Source organism: Chiloscyllium punctatum, chromosome 39 (assembly GCF_047496795.1).
Source record: "Chiloscyllium punctatum isolate Juve2018m chromosome 39, sChiPun1.3, whole genome shotgun sequence".
Taxonomy (NCBI): domain Eukaryota; kingdom Metazoa; phylum Chordata; class Chondrichthyes; order Orectolobiformes; family Hemiscylliidae; genus Chiloscyllium; species Chiloscyllium punctatum.
In genome coordinates this window covers 42,550,736-42,570,156 of record NC_092777.1, presented here as the reverse complement: position 1 = coordinate 42,570,156, position 19,421 = coordinate 42,550,736, and the positions used below count along the sequence as shown (strand labels likewise).

At 38.6% G+C, this 19,421-nt stretch overlaps 1 protein-coding gene across 1 annotated transcript in view; it reads left to right on the top strand.

The window, feature by feature from the left end:
* The window catches only part of ttyh2 (tweety family member 2), a 145,000-nt gene that overhangs the window by 33,236 nt on the left and 92,343 nt on the right, over positions 1–19,421 (top strand). The window contains exon 2 of the mRNA XM_072558547.1: positions 521–693. Within this exon, the coding sequence (XP_072414648.1) occupies positions 521–693 (173 nt within the window). The remainder of the gene's footprint in view (positions 1–520; positions 694–19,421) is intronic.

Genomic DNA, 19,421 nt, shown 5'->3' with positions numbered 1-19,421 from the left:
AAATAGAATATACTTATGAGTGAAAATCTTTGTTGTTCACAGAAAGCTCAACTCTAAGTTGGCATAAATGTAATATGTTTCAAGTAAATCCCTTCAAAATCAGCTTTCTTCTTCTTAATGTTTTTGACAGACTTTTCACTTCCCAAAACTACCATCCCAATGAGTTGCATGAAATACCATACTTTATGGGAACAGTGTTGTTTGTAATTGTCAGTCGTAAAATGAGATCATGATGACTATAGGGATGTGTAGGAGTTTTCTAAACCCAGTTATATGGTCAGGAATTCTAATTTGGTTTAAATAGTCTATCACAAGTCGAATAGGTTTCCCCAATTGGAGCATAGGCAGAAGCAAAATTTCATTAATAATGTGCAAATTACTAAATGCAGCACCTGTACATTTATTAACCAATAAATGAAGGTGCATTAAGTTATGTTATTCCTGTAATAAGGTGTAACTCTTATAAGTGAAAAGAAAATCTCAAGCAATTATTTTAAATGTTATTTTTATTTTTCCCCAGGCACTTATGTTTTTGGCTGCAATTGCTGCCGTTGGCTTGGCCCTCAATTTGATTTTCATCTCCATTTACTTGTTATGCATCTGTTGCTGTAAGCAGACCAATGATGAAGAAATTAAGAGGCCACATTCGTGCTGTGTCATGTGGACAGCTGTGACAGCTGGACTTATCTGCTGGTGAGTGTAAGATATTACGATGTAAAGTGTGTGTTTTATGTATATTTTAACATCATTTGCTTTAGATTTTTAAATTCTGTGTTTCTGAGGTGATTCAGTTATTAGCTTCTTGATATTTCTGTAGCCATGGTAATTTATTTTCCTAAAGCAATTTGAGAGTGATAGTTCAGGGAGGTTAATGGGAATTTGTTTACTGTGGAAGATTGTTTGTGAATGAACAAACTATAGAATTGTGCATTATGTTTTCAGTTTAGAAGATCAGTAATTGGTTGTTTTTTTTGATTGGGGCAACAACATAACTGTAAAAAAAAGTTTTGGTTTCAGTTTGGACAGTTTATAGAAGCTGGATATGTAAAATAATTGTTCCTGAGAAAGGGAGGTAGTTTCAGACCATTATAAAATAGGTTACCCCAGAGTAAGGAGTTTACTTTAAAGTTCCAAGCCAAAATTATTTGATTAAAACCTGGAAGAGGTTCTTTGAAGCTGAGAAAATCTATGCTCAGCTGTTTTAAGACTCCAGGAGGAGGTTTTCAGATTCTCAAATTGGGGGATTGAAGCCAAAGTTAAATAAAGCCCTGTAGCTATGGAAGGGAAGGGAACTCTCTCTGGTGTGAGTATTAAAAGGTGTGCTTTTGGAATTAAAGGGACTGTACTTTCTTATGTATTTTGAACTCTTTACATTTTTGTGTCTATGTAAATAATTTGATTTACTCTATTTTCTCTTCTTTTGCACAATAAATATCTGTTTGACATTTAAACCTGAAACTGCAGCTTTAAATGTTTGTGTTTCGGTGAAAGAATACCTTGGTAAAACAAAAAAAACTTGATCCAACAAGCCAACTTTCAGTCTGGGAACTGATTATCAAGTAGTAACATCAGCTAGGAACATAACGGTATAGAAGTTCTCTTTGTATAGAAAAGGTTGACCTGTGACCTGCCAGAACAATCAACAAATCACTGTAGTGATGACGGAGAGGCAATGGCCTACTGGATTATCACTGGATTGTTAATCCAGAGATTCAGATAATGTTCTGCGGACCAATGTTTAAATCCTGCCGAAGCAGATGGTGGAATTTGAATTCAATAATAAATCTGGAATTAAGAGTCTAATGATGGCCATGAATCTATTGTTGACTGTTGTAAAAACCCACCTGGTTCACTAATGTCCTTTAGGGAAGGAATCGTAAATCCTTACCTGGTCTGGCTCCAGACTCTCAGCAATGTGGTTGACTCTCCATTAGGGATGGACAATAAATGCTGGCCTAGACAACGATGCCCTAATCCTGCGAATAAAAAAAACTACTGCCTGTTTAAATTCCAGTTTTTAAATTTTAATATCTATTTAAGTGTGCATTCGATGAAGTGGCATTCAAATTTTTTTTGCATATGTATCAGTAAAAGTAAAATTGGTTGCATCAAAAGATTATTTGAAGTTGTTTGCATTCAGTAAAATGTTAGTTGTATCTCCCTGTGGGTGAATATACTTTAGACCAAAGGTTTAATTTTATTTTTCCTTGCTATTTATCAGTTTGACCTCTGCATTTGGTGCAATAGAACAGATGTCCTGATCGGCTGGAGAGTGAATAATTACACACCAATCCTGTTCTTGAATGTAATCCAATGATTTTCACTGGAAAGTGCAAATGTATTTCTGGAGCAGACTGAATGGCTTACCTATGATTCCTTCTATGGTGAACAGCATAATGATAATCCCTTGTTACAGCTCATGAACAAATATTCGTGTAGATAATGTATTAAAGCACAACAATGTCTGTAGCATGTTAGTTCAGTGTGAAATAATGTCTTCAGAAGAGTTGGAGGAAAAATTGGAATTAAGAGCAATAATAAACATTTGTGTTTCTCTTTGGTAAGTCTTCTCTTTTTCAATTCCAAGTGATGTTTTACTTTTTGCTATTGTAAAATAGTGGGGTAGCTAAGGACTAGATTTCTGATGGGATACTTTTCTGTATGAGTAATGGAACAGAACAAAGAATTTTGAATTAGAGGACACAGGAGAAACAGTGACGAATGTTTCTCTTCCAAACCCCACCCTGTACCACTAAGAATAGGGATTGGGAAGGAATGTGCCTTGGAGAAAAAATGAATTGTTCTGAAATGGCCCTTTTGCTGATTAAGCTTTAGAAGGATGACTCTCACAGGCTGATCCGGTGGAAGAGAGTAACTGTGCACGAGCACAAGCTCTATCCATGAGAATATCATTTCAGAGGGAATTCCATCTCCCGTTCCCTTCCCCAGGTGACCATTTCATTCTTGGTCCTACATAATGTCAACAGGGAGTATAACTCCATTGACTTCACAACAAAATCCAATTTGACCACATCCAGCTACTCGTTCCCATTTTGGATCACAAATTAAGGGTGAATTTGCTGGGTTTGAAGGTCAGTAAGGAAGAATTTCTTTTCTCAGAGTCACTGGAATTCTTTTCCCCACAAGCAGTGGTGGATTGGATATAGAGTGTACTTGAAACTGAGCTGGGCAGATTATTAGTTGACAAGGAGATCAATGGTTATAGAGGTAGATGAAAAAGTGGAGTTAGGACCACTATCAGATCAGCCATAATCTTATTGAATGGCAGAATTAGTTTGAGGGGCTGAATGGTCTACTCCTACTCCTGTTCCTATTTCTGATGTTCATCTGCTGGAGAAATAACAGAACTCAGAATCAAACGGATAGTTCCTCTATTTGTGTATTCCAAAAATATGTGATTATCGATGGCCACTGAACAATTGAGTAAGTTCTTCTCCACTATGTTTCTGATGTCTAAAATCTTATTTGCCTGGTTGAGGAGTCAGGTCAGCAATAACCATTTTGCAAGCACAAGAGTTTGGTTAGAGGTCATGTAAAATTGAATAATTTGGTTAGAAAAGGACCCTGTTAACCAACAAAAGAGACACTGTCTCCAAACTCTACTGGAGGAGTGTCAGGCATTTACAATATTAATAAATTGAATCTATTTGAATTTTTGATTCTTGTGACCATGCCCTCTGAATATAATTTTATCTTGTGACTTTCAAGCTGTAAAGGTCAGTTAGTAGCTTTCATTTTGATGGGCGATATTCTTAAAAAAGGGGTGAAAGGTTGTCAGGGAAGATGGAATATGGATTAATCTGATCAGCTCTGATCATCTTGAATGGTGGAGCAGGTTATTGGTCCTAAATGACCCATTCCTGCTCCTGATTCACGTTATTAAATAAAGTCAGTTATAAGATCTTGGTCAGCACTGAAATCAATCATTTCTATTTTTTTCTGATGTATCCTCTATTTTTTGTTTGGTTAAAAAGTGACTTCTGTTCCAGATTAGTCAGGATTTACACAAACTTTTCCCTTGTAGGTTCACAAGTCATGAATTCTCCCTCTGGCTTGGTGTTGAAATTCCGAGTGTTTTCCCATTGTTGATCAATTTCCTTTGCTGAGGAGAAGAAACATTGGATATGTGATCTATTGTCTATTTTCAGTATATCTCACTTTTCAGCATCTCCTTAACTGGTCAGGTTGAGTTGTTTTGTTCCAGTAATTTCCATACAGTTTTTTAATAAAAAAGTATTATTTGCTTTTGAGGTATGGACAGCAAAAATTATGAATTGGTTCTTTAGCTTTACACAGTGTTGCATTGATGATTTAGCTAGCCCTGGGCTGGAGATGTTTTGCAATAGGTCTTTTTCCTGCATTCAAGTCAGTGAAATGAATGGCTAGTCAACTATATCAGAAATCAATCCACATGGACTATGTTAGAGGTCATGAGCAGGTCTTTTAAAGAGTTAATGAAAGCACACCTTACATGCCCAAGGATTAAATTATAAAGAATGATTATGGAGACTGGGCATGCATTCCACAGAATTGGAAAATTAAAGGTGATTTGATCAAGGTTTTCAAGAAATTAAAAGGAGTAGATTATGAAATATGAAATAAGGTGACAGACCATTCATGATCTTATTGAATGATGTAACAGGTTCAAGAGCCTTATTGACCTATTTCTGTTTATTTATCAATGCATTAACCTCCAATGAAGGAAACTTAATTTTCACTCCAGTATTGTTAAAATTGCAGCCATCCATTTCCAGTTGGTACATTTGGTATGCCATCTTGTTAATATTGACTGCTTTAAAAATAGAAATTATGGCAAAATACAACTACTACAACCTGATTTTGAGTATTGAGCTGATTCAGCCACTGTATACTCTTCTTCAGAATAATCACAGGACAGTGCTTAAGACATCAAATTCCATTTCTACTTAGTCACTGTTGATCGCAGAAGTGCCCTTATTTGGTATAAATACTCTACCAGCAGCCCTCTAGGTGGTCTAGTAATGAAATCAACAAACATAATGAGGGCAGATGTGAAAGCAATAGGCATGCAGAATGAATGAAATTCTTTGCTGCTGTGGAATATGGCTTTCTAACATAGAAATAACAGACTGTTGTGTTCTTGCACTAGGGAAGGAAAGACTAAAATTTTACAACGTGCTCTGTCTCTAAAGATGCATTTCCTTTATTGTACATCCTGTACAGTAATTTGCCTCTTACTACCATCCGGCTAAAAAATGTCAAAACTGTTCTATTAATGGAATCTATTTTTGGCATTATAATCTCTCTTGTGACTGCTTTTGTGATGCAGAATACATTGTGCCTGCTTTGAAGAGCCTGATGGAGTTGCAATTACTCTCTTAACAAACTGAACAAAAAGTTGCATAAAATACTCCCATGGGAATTTTTTTGTTGTTCTTTATTGGCACTAAGCTACCACACTCTTAATTTCACTGGTCAAAGCTTTCAGAAGCTTGCTTTCTTAATCAAGATATAACTTAAACATTACAAATAGTCCTTATTTTGCTTTTAGAGTTGAATGAATTTCCATTCTTGGTGTGAACAAGCTGTGTACAATCTATTTTGAAAGGTGTCTTGATTGCAAAACGAGTATAATCATCAGTTGCATTCCTCCTTTTTCAAAAAAGAAATGAAGATACAGTGGCTTTCATTTTCACCGATCTGATTAACATAATACAGCTACACATTGTTTACAATTCAGCACAGTATTATTCATCCTGTTCTGTTATTTAATGTCCACAGCATTTGAAAAACTAGTATGTTTCCCTTTTTCTTTTTAAAAAGCTACCTTGTTGTTTCTCCTGTCAAATATCAGTAGTATAGGACCTAATCTCCCTTGTTTGTAGGAAAACATCCCATTATGATGTATAAATCCAGTCATATTTAAGAAAAATTAACAATCCATGTGTTCAATGGTGATCAAATAGAAGTGGAAAACAGAAGTCATCAGAATAGGAAAAACTGAAAGGGAAATGCAGTTACTTTATTTGCTTCTCCTATAAGGCAAAATTCTCAGTGTAATGCAATATTAGATGTTTATACCTTACTAAATAATCTTGGAAATATTCACACCATAGGCCTCTCAAATTTTCTCTGAACTACCACTAAAAAAATAAAAAAAAAGTTGAGTGAATAAATCCTGTCTGAAGTGTTATAATTCTCTAACATTCTGATCACGAGCAGGCCGATTACGTATTGATTGATTGATTTTTATTTATTGTCACGTGTACCGAGATACAATGAAAAGCATTGTTTACGAGTGGTAAGCAAAGAGGTACAGAACAAAAGATTTAGATGGAGGCATATAGATGATGATGATCATTATCAGTCAAAACCAGCCTGAAAATGTTTTCCCAAAATAGCCATGGCTATCCCAATAAGGTTTCAGAAGAACCTCAGCCCTTTCCAAGGCGTATCTATGCATTTATAAAATATTTAGGAAATAAAGTAACCTGCAAGTGCTTGTACAAGACTTTTAATAGTTTGCATCTGTTGTATAGAGGTCAGTTGTAATTTTCTTGGATAGTAAGTAACACCAGTTCATGTGACCTGATGATCCTTGATCTGGAAGCAATACCAACAGATGGAAGCTACAGCCAGACTACCACGTTGCTGGCAACAGAGAGAAGAGCTAAAACAAATCAACTTGAGGATGAAGGTGACCAGTGCACAGCTGCAGACAGAGACAGAAATACAGAATTCCTGTCAGGAGGGAAAGCAAATCACTCTCAGGAAGGGACAGATGTTCTGTTTGACAGAAAAGAAGACAGGAACTCATGGAGATACTCTCAGTTGGCTAAAAAAAAATTAAAAATCTGGAAAGCTATGCGAACAGCTTGGGGTTGCTAAAGAGATTGGTCTCTTAGGAGAATTGGTTTTACATACTTATGAACATGTAAGTCAGGAGCAGGAATCGACCATTCAGCCCCTCCAGCCTGCTCTGCTATTCAGTGAGATCATGGCTGATCTAATTGTTAGCTGAAATCCACATTCTTGCCTATCCATGACCACCTTTCAACCCCTTGCTTAATGAGGAACCTTTTACTTCTGTCTTAAAAAAATTCAAAGACTCTGCTTCTACCATCATTTCAGGATGAGAGTTCCAAAGACATTCTATGCTTTGAGAGAGGGAAAAAAAATTGTCTGATCTTCGAGTTAAATGGATGACCCTTTATTTTTAAACTGGCAGATTGTTCTAGATTCTTTTCTAGAGAAAACATCCTCCACACATCTAACTACTTAATGGTTTTTTGAAAGAGTTTAATACTTTTCATGACGATTGTGAATCCAGTGAGAGGGATTTTTGAAATGAGACTACTGGTGATAATCATATCCATGAATTTTGAAGGTGAAAGCTATTGCCAAGCTATCCTGCATATATAAAACCAGCATACGTATGGAACCATACAGCTAAGTAGTGTTAGTTTTTGCAGACAGTGATGAGAATACCTATGAAAGATGTACTTTTATTGTAGTGATTATTTAAAAGTGAAATTTTCCTGTTTAGTTTGAATTAACAGGCAAATTATACTGCATATTCATGTAGATTCTGATTTGTGTCAAAGTAAAAGCTACAAAATGATAGTTTGTAAGCAATTTCTTCACTTTGAAGTCTTCAGTAAATTTCTTATTTTGACTTAAGGCTTCCACATGGGAATATAACAATGTCCACAGCTGCATGTAATGTCACACCTCACTGCGGGCAGTGCACTGGATGTCATGCCCTGCAATTCCCAAAGTCATCGCTGAAGTTAAAACATTCTTATCAAAGTATGCGAAGTTCCCACTTTGCTGGTGTTATAGACTCACGTTAGAAGACATGAACACGTTTCTGAACTTAACAAGAAGAACTATTTATTGCAAATAAGTAGGTCCTAACTACTGATATACATCAACAGTTCATAGTTGTGTAACTCTAAAGCCCAAACTTTAACTATAAGAAATGGGAACAGGAGTTGGCCATTCAGTCCCTCAAGCCTGCTCTGCTATTCACTAGGATTATGGCTGATCTGACATTGCTCATGTCCATCTTCCTGCGGTGTCCCCCCAACCCATGATCTCCCTACTGATCAAGAATCCATCTGTCTCAGCCATAAATGTACTCAAAGTTACTGCCCCACTGCTATGACAGGGAGTTCCAAAGACTCTCAGTCCTCTGAGAGAAGAGATTCATCCTTACCTCCATCTTAAATTGGTATCCCTTAATTCTGAGGCTATATCCTCTGGTCCCAGACTTTATCATGAGGAGAAACACTCTCTCAGCGCTTACCCTATCAAGCCCGTTAAGAGTCATAGTGTCATTCTGCATGGAACCAGATCCGTCGGTCCAACCAGTCCATGCCAACCACAATCCCAAACTAAACTATTTCTATTCAATCACCTCTCATTCTTCTAAACTGCAATAGGTAGAGACCTCCTTCTAACCCCCTACCCACTCCACACGGACACAAACAATCAGACAAAAGAAAATTGGTATTATGGGTCAAGGGAAAAGTAAACTGGAAAAACCCCCATTTGAATGGCACCAGTCTTCAGGATTCAATAGGGAGTTCCTTCTGTTTTCCCAAATCTTCCGTTCTTTCACTTCTTCACAACAGACATAGACTGATTCGCAAACTATAAAAGTTCTGACTTACCAGTCAAACAAAATAGCTTATAAGAACTGCTGAGAGAAAATAATCCATTTTTCTTCAGGCTTTAGATATTTTACTAGAGAGAGAGGGAGACATTTTCAGCAGTCCCAGGGTTTCTGCTGATATCATTCGCTATCATAGGTGAACAGCCTATCAGCCAATCAGACAATGTCTTCAATCTGTTGGCCTTTGACATCTACAACTGGTCACAATTCCACAATCTGTTATCAGCCAAATCTCACTTTGTTTACATAATCCAGAGTTGTAGTGTCTCCCTTTCCACCTTTCCCCATGACTTGCAAAGGAGCAGTGTTAATATGATTTAAAATGATTCTCAGCAACTTAGTTTTTAAAAGTACAGCAATTCCTTCCACAATCATATTGTGAGTCATTTTCACAATTCAGTCCACAATCAAAACTAAAATAAAAATTCACAGTAGTCATTAAATGCCATTGGAAGTCTATTGTGAACTTTGTTAAAACAAAATCACACAACACCAGGTTAATAGTCCAACAGGTTTATTTGGAAGCAATAGCTTTCGGAGCACTGCTCCTTCATCAGATAACTGTGGAACAGAATAATAAAACACAGAATTTATAGTAAAATGCATATTAATGAACCAAAACCTGCAACCCATTCTAAAAGATGAAAGAGTTAACAGGAATCTAAGTTTGTTCAATATGTCATGTCATTGCATGACACTGTAATCCTTTGCTTAAATTCTATATTTTATGGTCCTGTTCCACAGCTACCTGATGAGGGAGCAGCGCTTCGAAAGCTAGAGCTTCCAAATAAACCGGTTGGACTATAACCTGGAGTTGTATGATTTTCAACTTTGTCCACTCCAGTCTAACATTGCCTCCTCCACATCATTGTGAACTATGACAGAATTTTTTTTTCAGAGTTCACAATATTCCTGTCACTGAGTAGTAGAAGCAAGAAAAAGCTCAGCTTCTATCTTATTGTTGATCTCTTCAGAACCATTTATGTTACCACTTGAAATGCAAATTATCTGCATATGTAATTAAGACTTGTGTTTGCTGTAATCTGCAAATGTTTCCTGGAAAAGGATTTCATTGTTTACATGGGATCAAGTTGTGCTACTGGTGTAAGTATCTGTTGACAGTGGATGAAAAGACGAATAGGCTCGAAGTCTTCAATAAGAGACTAACTACAAGAATTCAGTGACTTCTTATGCAACAAATCCATTTTGGTTGAGTAATAATCATCTTGAGCTAAAACAAATGGCACAATCCCATTGCACTCTCCACTAGATCCTTGCCTTGACAAAATGCAGAATAAATGCCCCTCATGCTTAGATCAAAACAACACATTGCCTATAGGGGAGTCCTTTCTATCAATTAGTGCCCCAGATATTTTTGTGCCCCACTGTGATTCACTTGTGCAGATCTGACATTTCAGGCACCCACAAAAATTTCTGTGGGCATTATTGTGAGAATATGTGCAGGGTTTAAGCGGCAGGGAAAAAGTTAAGTTCTGAGTTTTGTGAAACAAGAGGTTCAGCTGAGCATGACTCAGATCAGATAAGAACTAACAGTTAACAATGGGGTGCTGGAGGCAAGGGTAATGGGTTAACAAGATGGAAAAGCATTCATTATGTCGAGCCATTTAGGTGAGGTAGCATTTAGTGCGTAATGTCAATTAACAAGGTGAAAAGTGTCCATCGTATGAAGCCAGTTAACATGGTTGAGTACATTCATTGTATAACAGTAAAGGACTTGATCTCAGCTATTGATACTTGTTGATTGTAATGGTCACCCAATTAATATGTATGTTGCCTTATCTGGATGCTCCTCCCTGTAAAATGACTATATAGTTAGCATCACAGAGAATCAGAGAATCCCTACTGTGTGGAAGCAGGCCATTCGGCCCATCGAGTCCACACTGACCCTCCGAAGAGCTTCCCACCCTAGACCACCTCTCACCCCATGCATTTCCTCTGGCTAATCCACCTAATCCACACATCTTTGGACTGGGGGAGGAAACCAGAGCATCCAAATGAAACCCACACAGTTCTTTGAGGAATTGCTGTTCCAGCGAAGACCGGGAACTCATGTCTCTGTGCATATGGGTGATCGTTCTCTCTCCCTCCAGGGCCTGGAATAAAGATGAAGGAGGTAAAACTAGACTGTTTCTCTGAGCATTTTGCTTCAACTGAGGGTTGGGGGGAAATGGGACAACAATATTGGCAGAGTCAGTAGCTTCCTCAAGGATTGTTTTGATTGAACAGTGTCAGTGGCCACCCAGAACATTAGTGTCTCGAGATGGATAGGCCCACAAGGTAAGATTTTAAACCTTGGTCCCTCTCGATAATCTTGTGTACCAGAAATGGCCCCCTCACTTGATCACTGTGTATTCTACTGATGCCTTGAACAGTAATTAGTTCAGTTGAGAAACACAGTTTCACAAGCGCGCTGGTAGGCGGAGGTTTAAGTCCTCTGCACTGCATGGGGGGGGGGGGAGGGGTGGAGAGGATGTGATTGATGTTTGAGTCCTCTGCGCGGTACTAGGGCTAGTGGCCCCGGGGTGGGTTTGATTGAGGTTCGCGTCATCTCCGAGTTTCGGGTCTACTGGGTAGATTGATTTGAGGTTCAAATCCTCAGCACTGTGCTGAGGTTTGAGCTTTTTGTGTTTAAGTGAGCTTCGAGCTGTCTGTGTTTAATTGGATTTCTAGCTCTCTGTGTTTAAGTGGGATTTGGGTTCTCTGCATTTAAGTGGGATTTGGGCCCCCTGTGAGGAGTAAAGTGAGCAAGGGGTTAAGATCCCTTGATGGCGAAAGTTGAGGCTGTGCGAGTCTTTGTTCTGGGGGAAGGGAGTGGTTTGGACTGCAGCGCCATGTGGTCTGCTGCGAGGGTTTCTCTTTGTCAGATATGTAATTTCAGTGAGAGGATGCAAAAGAAAACCAAGAGGCGCTGAAATTAAGATTGTACTCATACTTTGGTTGAAAAAGGAAGGTTTCAATGTAAGATGTGCCACGCTGAGAGTGTTGTTTAAAAAGTTTGATCTGTTGAAATATTGGTTCAGAAAATCCTTTTTAAGTAACTGTTTTGCCTTTTTTGAATCAGGATCTCAATGCATTTTGTGGGCTATATAATGGGGCAGATTTTGCTTTTACATTTAAATTGTATACAGCATTATGTCCTTTAAAAAATTATCAAACTTGTAACCGTAAAACAAATGGATTGAGTGCCTTGAGCCCCTGATGAAATTCTACAATGCTTGTCTAAAAAAAAGCAGGTCAATGGTCATGCTTTAGCCAGATGAGAGTATTGTACTAAAATATCTTTGCTGCTCCTGTGCAGAGTGTTTACAAAAAAAATGTACATTTTTAGTTTGATGTTTTGTTAAGATTTTTGAGAGAATATCAGGACTTGAGGCTGAGCTGCTTAATTTCTGATAATTATTGTTAAGACTTCATTGGCCCCCTTCATATTGCAAATTCAAAGAATGTTGATCTCTACCGAAGTTGCCACTGTAATTCTGATTGTTTTATTTGGGAAGTTTCATTTGGAGAATATATTCAGCATTTGTTTCCCACGAATATTTGAGATTGAAATCTGAACTGAAACTGCCTCTTCAATTGCTAAAGCACAGGAAACATTTTGTTGTTTTCTTGCTGTTCCAGATTTTTGAATACTTATCCTGACAGTTTTCGCATTAAGCCAAGTACCAATTTGTTAAAGGAAAATAACTTTTGAATAACCTGAATGGGGTCACCTGAGGCTTTGATTTTAGCACCATTGATTAGTGTTTGTAATTGACTGAATTGTTTAGGCAGTACAATTTTGAGGTTTATGGATTGTATAAAACTTGATTATATCATAAATAGTGAACAGAGTAACAGACTTCAAGAATTCAAAGAATTTTGAAATAGGCAGACACAATTTAGTGTAGTTAAATGTGTGACTTACTTCATAATGATATCCATCTTGGCAAGGAAGGAATGAGATAGGAAATGCAAAGATACCTTCAGCAGCTGACATCGTCTCTAGAGTTTCTGCATTCACAGGCAAAGCATGCCTTCAGACCACTGTCCATCCCTCCACAGGTTCAGTCGGCTCCCTAGTCATGAGCATGAAAAGCGAAGAAGTGAAGGGGAGGTCGGTACGCTTTTCGTCAGTGGCCTTCCTATGGATATTAAACCACGTGAGCGTTACCTTGTTGTTCGATCATTTAAGGGATACGAAGGTTCACTGATCAAAATAACATCACAACAACCAGTTGGCATTGTTACATTTAACAGCAGAGCAGGAGCAGAAGCAGCAAAGAATGCTGCATTTACCTAGCCTGCAGTTGCAGCTGCTGCAGTGCGCACTCAGATGTGCTGGTATCCTCCATCTGAAGCATCTCTGCAATATTTGGAAGTCTCATCAGCTTTGTTAAATATTTAACTGCCGTTACCTAAGAATTCAGATTACTCCAAGGAGTGATGCAAGAACAGACTGGATTTTGTTTTCAGGTTGGATTTTACTAAAAGAGGTTTTGGAGAACTGGCTCGTTTCCACTTGACTTGGAGGGGATGGAGTGGTCACTAAGGAATGTGGATTTAAGAACCTTACTGGTGATTTTTTTTTCCACGTGGGAGGATTCTTCAAACTCTAATAACAGACTCGTAATTTTTGTTATTATATCATTGTATGCGATGTGTTAATAACTTGCTTAAATATGGGCTGTCAGAGTGTTATGAAAGCTAGTAGTGCCATCTCGGTGGTTATCATGAAATGATAAAAAGAGGGAATGAGAATGTGTATAGGGTATAAGCAGACAGGGAAAGAGAATAGTTGAGTTTTGTGAAACGAGGCTCAGCTGAGCATGACTCAGATCAGATAAGTTCTTAGAGTTAACAGTGGGGTGCTGGAGGCAAGGGTAATGGGTTAACAAGGTGGAAAAGCATTCATTTTGTCAAACCATTTAACAAGATGAGGTAGCATTCAGTATGTAACGACAGTTACCAAGGTGAAAAGTATCCATTGTATGAATCCAGTTAACATGGTTGAGAACATTGATTGTCTAACAGTAAAGAACTTGATTTCTGCTATTGATATCGTTGATTGTAATGTTCACCCAATTAATATGTATGTTGCTGTACCTGGATACTCCTTGTAAAATGACAATATAGTTCATTGAGAAACTGCAGTTCTAGAGAAAACCGGGAACTCATGTCTCTGTGCACATGGGCCATCATTCTCTCCTCCAGGGCCTGGAATAAAGATGAAGGAGGTAAATTCATACTGTGTCTATGAGCATTCTGAGAGTGGGGGGGGGGGGAATGGGATAACTGTTGCTTCAGAAATGAATAAAATTGTCAAAGAAAGTAAAAAGGGTTTTTTATAATTTGTTTTATAAATGGAATTTTTATGTGTTTAACTCAAATCATTATTCGAGGGATGCAAGGGAGGCAGAGTTTTACTTGGGCTGCCTAGAGTTCTAACAATTGCTGCCAACTGGAGCAAAAGACGTGCTTTCTGAATGAGCCTCCTCCCATCCTTCCTCATTTACCAATGTCAGCAAAATCTTCTATTCCCTTTTGCCTCAGATATTTATCTAGCCATCCACTGAATATATCTCTATGTCAACCTGTCCAAGGATAATGAGTTCCTCATTCTCATGATTTTCAGGATAAAGACATTTCTTCCCAATTACTCAATTGATATCTTGATGACTGTCTTGTATTGAGTATTTCTAGTTTTTCACTTGCCCAAAAGTCGTTGCACTTTTCTGTGTCTCTCTTATCAAAACCTTTCGTACTGCTAAAGATAGGACCCGTCTGCCCGGAAATCAGTCCGGATGTTTTCCTGAAAGATCTTATTTATTTTATCTAGAATTGGAGTTCCCTGATGAATGAGTGATTTGAGCACCGTTCTCAATTCAGTCTTTGTAAAATATGTTGGGCAAATGGAAAATATCGCTTTCATATGACATTACCCAATATCTCAATTTCGTTTAAATTGGCAGGCCAATTATTAGATGTAATGCTTTTCCATTTGATGTTGGTTAGCTCCAAACACTTTCTGATTTGCAATCTGTAGCAATTAGTTAGGGAAGCTGGTGAAATGGAAACAAAAATAAAACAATTGTGTCAAGCTCAGCTAAGCTTTTGGAGAGAAGATGCTTCCTGTCAGCAGTTCTCAACTAGAGTGTCTCACTTTGACTGTTGTAGTCTGAGTTTGGTGGGATCAAGGCCCAATAACCAGGGCTCTGGACTGTAGGTGACCTGTTGTGCCCAGGGTCAAGGACGTTTCTATCCCTGTCCCGGGGTCGGGCTTGCAGCTTGAATCAACTCAGAATAATGCAGTGAACTTAGCAAAAACAATTGACATTTAACCTTTTGTTGCTACTCTTGTATAAGATGCTGCTACCTTCTTCAATGAACATATTGGTTGAAATTTCTATTGAGTTTAGCTGTTGGTTAGCAAAGAGAATTGAGGGATTATATTTAAACCTGGGAACTGGAGTTCAAGCTTACTCTTATCACTACTTCTGTGGGAGTGAACATTCGATTCTTAAACAAAAATATAAAAATGTTGGAGAACCGATCCCTGTGGTATGCCGCTTGTTACATGTTGTCAACATAGAGTCAAAGAGATATATAGCACGGAAACTGACCCTTCGGTCCAACCCATCCATGCCGACCAGGTAACTCAACCCAATCTAGTCCTACCTGCTAGCACCCGGCCCATATCCCTTCAAACCTTTCCTATTCATATGCCCATCCAGATGCCTTTTAAATGTTGCAATTGTACCAGCCTCCACCACTTCCGCTGGCAGCTCATTCCATACACGTAGCGTGAAAAGGTTACCCTGAGGTCTCTTTTATATCTTTCTCCTCACCCTAAACCCTCGAGTTCTGTACTCCCTCACCCCAGGGAAAAGATCTTGTCTATTTACCCTATCCATGCCCCTCATGATTTTATAGACCTCTATAAGGTCACCCTCAGCCTCCGACGCTCCAGGGAAAACAGCCTCAGCCTATTCAACCTCTCCCTATAGCTCAAATCCTCCAACCCTGGCAACATTCTTGTAAATCTTTTCTGACCCTTTTCAAGTTTCACAAAATCCTCCTGATAGGAAGGAAGCTTGAATTGCATACAGTATTCCAAAAGTGGCCTAGCCAATGTCTTATATAGCCGCAAAATGACCTCCCAACGTCTGTACTCAATACTCTGACCAATTAAGGAAAGCGTACCAAACATCACCTTCACTATCCTATCTACCTGCAACTCTACTTTCAAGGAGATATGAACCTGCACTTCAAGGCCTTTTTGTTCAGCAATACCCCTTAGGACCATGAAAAAGATTAATTCCTGCCTCCTCTGTACTTCCTGTTCACCAGCCAAACTTCTATCCATGTCAATATACCATGTGCTTTTATTTTTTGCAATAACATTTGATGTGACTCTTTGTCACATGCCTTTCTGGAAATCTAAGTTATAGTATATCTATTGATTCCTGTTTATCCACGGCAAATGTTTTTTCCACAGGTCGCTTACATTGATTAAATATGATTTCCCTTAATGTGAGGGCAATGCATTCAATATAGCCCACCTAGACATCAGCAAGGCTTTTGATAATGTCCTGCATGAGAGACTAATAGCAAAGATAAGCATCACTGGGATCCCAAGATGATTGGCTAATTGGATCCAGAATTGACTGAGTGATTGGAAGTAAAGATGCTCAGTTTGGGATCTAATTAGATTCCCTACAGTGTGAAAGGATGATGACCAAGGAATGTTTTTGTGACAGGAAGCCTAAGACCAGTGAGATTCTGAAGAATAGGGGCCCATGCTGTTTCTGATATGATTTAACAATTTAGACTTGAATCTAGGAGAATATAGGGGCGGCACAGTGGCTCAGCGGCTAGCATTGCAGTCTAATAGCGCCAGGGACTCAGGTTCGATTTCAGCCTCGGGCGACTGTCTGTTTGAGTTTTCAAGTTCTCCCCGTGTCTGTGTGCATTTCCTATGGGTGCTTCGTTTCCTTCCACAATCCAAAGATGTGCAGGTCAGGTGGATTCGTGATACTAAATTGCACTTAGCATTGGGTGCATTGGTCAAAGGGAACTGGGTCTGGGTGGGTTACTTTTTGGAGGGTCAGTGTGGACTGGTTGGGCCAAAGGGCCTGTTTCACACTGTAGGGAATCTAATCTAATCTAATTGATCAGAAAATTAGTTGGTTATATGAAAATTGATGGGATGGAAAATAATGAGAATAATCTCAAACAACGGAGGATACAGATGGACTGATCAGTGGCAAATGGAATTCAGTCTGGATAAGTGTGAGGTAATGCACTTGGGCAGGACAAACACGGCAAGGGAATACATGGAGTACAACAATAGGACCCCGGGAGACACTGAGGATCAGATGGACATTGGTGTGCACGTTAACTGGTCATTTAAGATAGAAAGATAGGTAGATAAACTATTAAGAAGGCTTATTGGGCACTTGCCTTTATTGGCTGAGGCATAGAGTTTAAGAGCAAGGAGATCATGTTGGAACTATATAAAATATTTTATAAGCCACAGCTAAAGTATTGTATGCGTTCTGGAATCCACATTATTGGAGAGATGTGGGTGCAATGGAGATTTACTATGATGTTGTCAGGACTGGAGAGTTATAGTTATGAAGAGTTATTCCCTCTTCATGAATTCTTTGATCATGCTTTTGTTATTTTTTATATTCCATTCAATCTTCTGACTTGCCATCATCTTCACATAATTATTTGCTTTCCTTTAGTTTTTGATGCATTTTTTAACTGTTTCAGTTAACCATGGATGGTGGGGCCATCCATTGGAATTTTTTTTTTACTCTTTGGAATGCATTTATTCTGTACATTTTGAAATATCTCCTTAAATGTCTGCCACCACATCATTATTGACGTATCCTTCAGCCTAATCTGCCAATTCACTTCAGACAGTTTTGTTTTCATGCCTTCCAAATTGCCCTTATTTACATTGTAAACAAAAAATCTAAATGAGAAATTTAATCTGGTTTTGGTTGCTGCATCCCAGTTGCACCTTCACTGTGAGATTACTAATTAATCCTATTTCATTGCATAACACCAGTTTAGTAAAGCGTGCTCTTTAATGAGTAGAATTGAGTGGAAAATAGTAGACTTATAGAATAGAATCATAAAATCCCTACAGTATGCAGGTCATTCGGCCCATTGAATTCACACTGACCATCTGAAGAATATCCCACCTGTACACAGGCCTCACTGTAACTCTACATTTCCCAGGGCCAATCCACCTAACCTGCACATCTTTGGGCTGTGGGAGGAAACTGGAGCCCACAGAGGACCTCCATGTAGACATGGGGAGAAAGTACGAACTCCACGTAGACAAGAGCTGGTCTTGAAATAAACAGGAAACTCGCAACATAGATACTGAATTGGCTGATAGATAGGAAACAAAGTGTAAAATTAGATAGATACTTTGTGAACATGGAGAAGCTTTGTCGTGGGGTTCCTTGAAGGGCAGTTTTGGGACCTGTAGTGATTGTAATGAGTTCCCTGATTGGGGCTGTTAATCTGGTTCGATCAGGGAGCTCTGGCTGACAGATAAAATCAGGAGTATCAGAGGTTTTGTTCACTCTGAGATCTGGCTCTAAGAAAACCGTACCAGTGTCAAGGACTCAATGCATGTAACTAAATGATGACTTCTTAACAGGATGCTGGCCTCTGTGGGTTATTTCAGAACTCATATTTCTTCCTGCTCTAAATTAATGGCATGGATCATAGAATTCTGACAGTGTGGAAGCATTTGGCCCATCAAGTCCACAACAGCCCTTCCAAGTGTATCCCTGGAACTCTGCATTTCCCATGGCCAATCCACCTCGCCTATACATCCCTGGACTATGGATGAAAACCGGAACACTCAGAGGGATCCCACACAGACATTGGGAGTTTGTGCAAACTCCACACAGCCAGTTGCCTGAGGGTGGAATTGAACCCAGGTGCCTGGGATGGTAGTGCTAACCACTGAGCCACCATGCCACTCATCTTAATGTGCAGGGAAAATTTGCAAGTTATGGATTTACAAAACTTGTAAACTGAGAGGAAGACAATATAAAACTACAATAGACATTGATATTTGATGGAGTGGACAAATAGATGGCAGATGAAGGTCAACAAGAAAAATGTGAAGTGGTGTGTTTTGATAGAAAAAGAATATGCTACTTTAAACGGTGTACAGGAGCATAAGTTCCTAAAAGTGGCAGTACAGGTGGAATGAGCAGTTAAAAAATGTGTATATTTTCCTTGGCTTTAATAATATGCTAATAGAGTACATGATCAAGGAAGCTATGCTGTTCAACACACTTTGTTAGATGTCAGCAGGTGCATTGCTGACAGATCAAGCAGTCTCTGGCAAAAAACTTTATCTCCTTTCATCTTGCAGTGGACTGTAGCATTGATTAATGGGAATTCTCAGGGTGGAGCTGCAGTGATGGCATTGCTGATGACCTCAGTGATGGTATCCATCTAGGCAGTAAATCATATTAAGCTATTTTTGCAGATAACCAACTGTGAAATGAAAAGCAATAAAATAAAATCACTTTGCAAACATTTACATATTGCAAAATAAAGATTCGGACAAAACACACTGGATGAAATTGGAAGCTGAAATCGGAAAAGTTATTTTGTTTTTTAAAATTTGTTTTAGAAAACCTAATAGCTTTTCTTTGATGACCTTAACAATTTACATCAAATATAGTCTTTTTCAGCCTTAGTT